At 55.3% G+C, this 5,900-nt stretch overlaps 1 protein-coding gene across 2 annotated transcripts in view; it reads left to right on the top strand.

The window, feature by feature from the left end:
• Window positions 1-1,606: 1,606 nt before the first annotated feature.
• LOC111156453 (ORAI calcium release-activated calcium modulator 1) overlaps window positions 1,607-5,900 on the top strand; it is a 14,526-nt gene continuing 10,232 nt past the window's right edge. For both annotated transcript variants that reach the window (XM_022517372.1, XM_022517371.1), the window contains exon 1: window positions 1,607-2,129. In XM_022517372.1, coding sequence (XP_022373080.1) covers window positions 1,830-2,129 — 300 coding nt within the window. In that variant the 5' untranslated portion in view covers window positions 1,607-1,829. The remainder of the gene's footprint in view (window positions 2,130-5,900) is intronic.

The following is a 5,900-nucleotide window of genomic DNA, read 5'->3' as shown; positions in this document are numbered from 1 at the left end:
AAAACTCCCAAAAAGTCCTCTGAGGAATCCCATGGACTTTGGGGAGGAAGGGGCCTTCAAGTTTATTCCATAACGTGGGGGGAGTGGAGGCGCGCTCTCTAGTGGTGATAAGAGTTAAATTTCACCATCGCTGACCTGGAACGCCTCATGCTTCTGATTTGACTGGGCTAATTACGAGTTTCACTCATTCCTGTCTCTCCCACACTTATTCATTCAACAGATGCTTACTGAACGCAGCCTATGTGCCAAGCTCTATTCTAGATACTGGTAGAGTTGTGAAACCGCCAGTAAATGTCCCTGCCCCCTCTGGAGCTCATATTCTAAGGGACAGTCCTAAGCCTCGTACTCTAACCCCACCTCACCTCTGCCCTCCACTAGTCCCCCAGCTAAATCGCCATCCTAATGCTCCAGCAGCAAGATACTGCTGCGTCAGGGTCTTTGCACTCTCCGTTCCCTTCCCCTGGAAGGCAGTTTCCTGGCTCTTTGCGTCGCTGGTTCAGGTCTCATCTCAGATGTGACCAAGTCAGAAAAGTGTAAACTTATTTATTTATTGCCTATTGTCCCCACTAAAATATAAGAGTCCATGAAGGTTACTGTTTTCCCAGAATCCCTTAGCCTCGCACTTTTAAAAGGTTCTCAGTAAACACTTGCCGAATGGGTCTGAACATTCATTCATTCAAAAAATATTGGGGCTATTACACAGCAAACGCTGATGAACCATTACGTGAACAACCTGAACAAAACAGACCCAAAAAATCCGTCCAGAGCATTCTAAAAGTAAAATTACAACCCCCACGGGGCGCCTGTGTGGCCCAGTCTGTTAGGCATCTGACTCTTGGTTTCCATAGGGTGGTGAACTCAGGATCGTGAGATCGAGGCCCCTGTTAGGCTCCACGCTCAGCTCTGAGTCGGCTTGGGACTCTCTTTCCTTCCGCCCTTCGCCCCCTGTGCGCTCTCTCTCAGATAAGTAAGTCTTTACCAATTGCAACCCCTGCACTACTCACCCTCATTAGCCTGCTTTATTTTTCCTACACATTTATCACCTAAACTATTAAAATTTACTCCACGAATGCAGAGGATTTTGTCCTGGGGATCTTGACCACCACGCCCCTCTCAGCGATCAGAACAGTGTCGGCATCAGGTCATTGCTGGGTGAAGCACAGACTGAACGAACTCTGGATCTCAGCCTGCTCTATCCCCCCAGACCTTCAGCCACATGGTTTCAAGGGGGAATGGGCCTCAGGAGGAGCCAAGAAGTGACCTCAGGCGGCCCGACCCAGGAGCCCGAGCTCCGGGCGAAGGGCCATCGGAGCAGCTGAGGAGTGGGGAGGCGCTAGTAGCCAGGAGCCGAGCTAGGGCCTGGGGGCCTGGAGAGTTTCCAGGAAGAGCCGAGAGGGATCGCTGAGCGTCGCCCGAGACGGTGGGCGGTGCCGACCGAGGATAGGAGTCACATGACTCGCCCGTGCACCGCCCACCTCCTCGTGGGCGGGGTGTTAGGAAGGGGCCGGGGCACATGCTAATCAACCCCAGGCGGCGGCCAATCGTGGCGCGCGCCGAGGGTCCCGGCTGGGGGATCTTGGACGCGGGCTAGCGCGCAGGCTCGCGTCCGGGCGGCCCCCGGCTTTTGCGAGCGGCGCGGCGGGCCTGCGAGCTGGAGTTGCAGCCGCTTCCTCGACCTCCTTCTCGTGTTCGGCGGCCGGCCCGGTAAAGCCCGGCCCGCGCAGCGGGCAGGCGGCGGCTGCCTCAGGCGGAGGCGGAGGTGCGGCGGAGGGTGGGGGCCGCTCCCTTCGCAGGAGCCCGGGCCGGCCCGCGCCTTTGCACCGTGCTCCATGCATCCGGAGCCCGCCCCGCCCCCGAACAGCAGCAGCCCCGAGCTTCCCCTCAGCGGCGGCAGCACCACCAGCGGCAGCCGCCGGAGCCGCCGCCGCAGCGGGGACGGGGAGCCCCCGGGGTCGCCGCCACCGCCAGCCGCCGTCACCTACCCGGACTGGATCGGCCAGAGTTACTCCGAGGTGATGAGCCTCAACGAGCACTCGATGCAGGCGCTGTCCTGGCGCAAGCTCTACTTGAGTCGCGCCAAGCTCAAAGCCTCCAGCCGGACCTCGGCTTTGCTCTCCGGTTTCGCCATGGTGAGCTCGGGCCTCCCTGCCCTGCCCCCTCTCCTGTCCTGGACGCTCCCTCAGCAGCCGCGACGGGGTCCACAGGGAGCAGGCTGGGCGGGCTGGGGGTGCGGGGAAGATCTGGGTGAGAGGTGTGGACGCTGGAGGGGGTCAGAGGCACTGGACCTGAGAAGAGGTGGGCGACGAGTGACATCTGGTGAGGGAGATTGGGTGTCAGACAAATGTCCAGGGTTGGGGGACTCAGGTGTCTTTGAATGGGCAACTTTGATGCAGCAAGTGGAGAGACACAGCAGGATCTTGGAAGTAGATCTGTAAGAAGACAGTCCCACGTATGTTCAGGGACAACATACGTTGTTGGAAGGAAGGACGTAAAGGGTCTGAGTGGAAACAGGTTTCAGGAGGTGGGGAGGAGGAGTCGGACCCCTGAGCTGTCTTTCTTGTGACCCCACACTTGAGGCCGAAAGGTATTGGCCAAGACCTTTTATCACCTAGTAGAGGGGATTTCCTGACACTCTTTCTCCCACTGCATTTTCCGAGAGCCTCAGCCTAGTGTTTTGAAAACTACTCTTCGCTCTCAGTGTCTTCTCCAGAAACTTACCACTGAGTCACTGGGTGTGGGGGAGGAGGGTGGGACATGTTCCCCTTGAATGGGCTTTCAGTTGATTTGGAGGCGTGGGTCAGGCACAGGTTCCTCTTCCCCTGCCGGGCTAGGCTGGAGTGAGAAGCCTCTGAAGGGTGGGGAGTGTGAGGCTGCAGGTTGGGCCGGGAAGTGGTCCTAAGGGTGCCCTAGGCCTGGAGTCTTCCACAGCAGGGCCTGCAGAACGATTGGTGGTGATCACTATGTGACACCTGCCTGTGTGAGTGAGGTCTGCCCTCCTCTCCCAAGGTCTGTAACCCGGAGCCCTCCTGCCTCCCCAGTGAGTGCGCTCAGCACTTGGCCTTGAGGGAGGAGGGAGTGTTTTCTTGGGAGTGTGTCTAGTACTCTGCCTGTGTTCTACAAACAAGTGGGCTGACCATGGAGCCTGAACTCTTCAGAAGCCCTGAGTGGGCCCAGAGCACACTGGGCCTCAGTGGAAAAGCCAGGTGATGCGGGGTGGGGCAGAGCTCACCGAGCTCACCCTTTGTTGCCTGTGTGACTTGAGACACATTTCTCTCTGCATCTTGATTTCTGAATCAGTAAATGAAGGCTGCTGCTTAGAAGTAGCTCTGACTTTAAGAATTAAATAGAGGAAGCCCTTGAGAAGGGATGAGAGGATCTGTGTTTGTGTAAGGGAGTGGCACACTAGTTTTTGCTTTAGGTCATAGGATGGAATTCTGTTCTGTCACTCCCAAATCCTTGGAGACCCGTCTCTGCCTTTGCCTGAAGCATCTCTAAGAGGAGCTGACCAATTTACCAATCACTCACCCTGTACTAGACGTTGTTTAGGTTCCCTGAACTTTCACACTAACTCCTCAACCACCTGTTGAGGTGGTTTTGCCGCAGCATTTTCCCACGGCTGTACTGCTAGTCTGCTAGAGCGGGATTTGAACCTGAGTCTGCTGGCATCCAGAACTGCGCTGGGCACTTAGGCGTTTTGTGGTGTTTGATCAGTGTCCAGCCACGGACATGTTCGGACCAGGTCTCCTAGGAAAAGAGAGAGCAGGAAAGTTAAGCAAAATAAAATTTTACAGTTTGGGGGAAGGGACTGACACCATTAGCTTTCACAGCTGTGCCCTGGGTTTAAGATGGTGGCACACCTGTTCCCCTTTTTCTTGGGGTCATAAATTCATAGCTGCCCAGGCCCCTTCCCACTCCAGGAGAAGTGAGGATCTGATGGGTGGCACTTTCCTGCCCTTTGGAGCCCTCTTTGTCCTCGAGAGGCCAGCCTCCTAATCAGACATTTCCCTTCCTCCTGCTGAAAACACTGCAGGAAGTCAGGAGTTAGGGGCAGCCAGTGGCATTGGGTGGGCCTTGGCTCACCCAGATTTGTATCTAGGGGACCTTTATTTTCCCTGGTCAGGGTGGAGAACGCTTCCTGGCTCCGCAGATGAACTCCCCGAAGTTCCTCCAACAGGGAGGGGCTGAACCCCATCACGGCCTCCATTCTGGGGAGGCAGTTACAAGAGGGTAACTGTTTGCTGTGAGTCTGGGAGAAATGGAGTGGGGGTGGACAGACAGCTCTGAGAGGCAGGCAGGTCTCTGTGTGCCCCAGCCCCTATGACAGACCCCAAACCTTGTGAGTGAGCCTCTGAGAGAAGGGGGTGCCACAGGACCCAGCACCATGGAAACAGAGTGAGCGAATTTCCTGGACTATTCTCCTTTGACCCCCGAGTCAGCACAACCAACTTCCTGCCCCCAGAGGGCTTCCTTCCTAGAGACCTGGAAAACCAGAGAGGCACTGTTGTGACCTCTGATCTCCGAGGGTGGGAGGGTTGGCAAGGCTACCAAGGTCACCTGTTCAGCAGGTGAGTTTGAGGGAGGGTCTCCCAAGAGCCTGGAGGGGATTGAGAGACTCCCTGCTTGTGGGCGGAAAGGCCTGGCCGGCTGCCCTGATGTGCTGGGGAGATAGGCTGTGGGATATCAGATAATCGGCTGTGTACTCTGGAGCCCGTTTTCTCATGTGGACAAAGGGGAGACATGCCCTGCAGTGCCATGGACTTGCCTGAAGATTCATCCAGAGTCCCGACCAGGCCCACAAGATACGGAGGAATTTTGGGGATCTGACCATATATACACCTTAGCTGGATCCTCTCTAGTCTGCAGACAAGAATCCCACTCTTGACACATTCCTAGAAACAACAGGCCCCTGCTGGGCTCAGCATCCAGACTCCAAAATCAGGGGCCCTGTGTGCAGGACATGATCTCCTGCAGGTGCTTCTTGAGCTGAGGGTACCCTTGTGGGCAGTGACTCAGGTCATCTGTGCCTCCATTTATCTCTGTGAGAGGCGGCCCCCTTGGCCCAACCCTGTGTCCTGCAGGATCATGGTGAACCCATTGGCAGTGTTGGTTTGCTGGGGAGGGCAGGCTGTAACGTTAGCCTAAGCAGAAGATAATTGGGAAGGTCAGTCTGCTGCCGTAAACAAAATGCTTTCCACGACCTGGGATCAATTATTTTTGGATTATCTCCTTCCTCGAGTTCTCTGCCCGCGAGCACCCTTTTGTTCCCAGGTTCCAGAGCTGGGTTCAGAAGTTGCTTGGAATTTTTGTGAACATCAGTTGGAGGAAAGAGCTGAAATCGTAAGGCATTGAGCCTCTGGGATATGTTCGGAGTTCAGCGGGCGTGGAGATGAGGGAGACCTTACTCTCACTGCTCACAGGGCTGATTACCAATAGTAATCGTTGCTTTTGTTTACTGGGCCCTTGCCATAGGCCAGACATTGTGCTAAGCGTTTTACTTGTACCTTCCCTTGTGATCTTCACACCACCTGGTGAGGGTAGGTGCTTGTTCCAGGTGAAGGACTTGCCCAGGGTTCCTTGGCTGGTAAGCTGCAGAGCCCTGTGACCCTGGTGTAGCCCCGTTGCTGTGGAAGAGAACTTACGTTGCTGTGGAAGAGAACTTACCGGAGTGGTAGGAGGACAGAGGTGGGAGGGTCCAGTATGACCGAGCAAAGTAAGAAGAAGGACTGTGTAGCCAGACAACTTGGATTCAAATTCCAGCTCTGCTACTTATAACCGTGAGATCCCGGGAAAGTTATTTGATGTCTCTGGGCCTTGGGGCTTCCTTACCTGTAAAATGGGGATAATAGTAGTACCTACCTCATAGGGTTGGTGTGAAGATTCTTTTTTTTTTTTTTTTTTTT

Source organism: Enhydra lutris, unplaced genomic scaffold (genome assembly GCF_002288905.1).
Source record: "Enhydra lutris kenyoni isolate GAN:26980312 unplaced genomic scaffold, ASM228890v2 scaffoldscaffold46, whole genome shotgun sequence".
Classification (NCBI taxonomy): Eukaryota; Metazoa; Chordata; class Mammalia; order Carnivora; family Mustelidae; genus Enhydra; species Enhydra lutris.
This window is presented reverse-complemented; position numbering and strand designations above follow the sequence as displayed.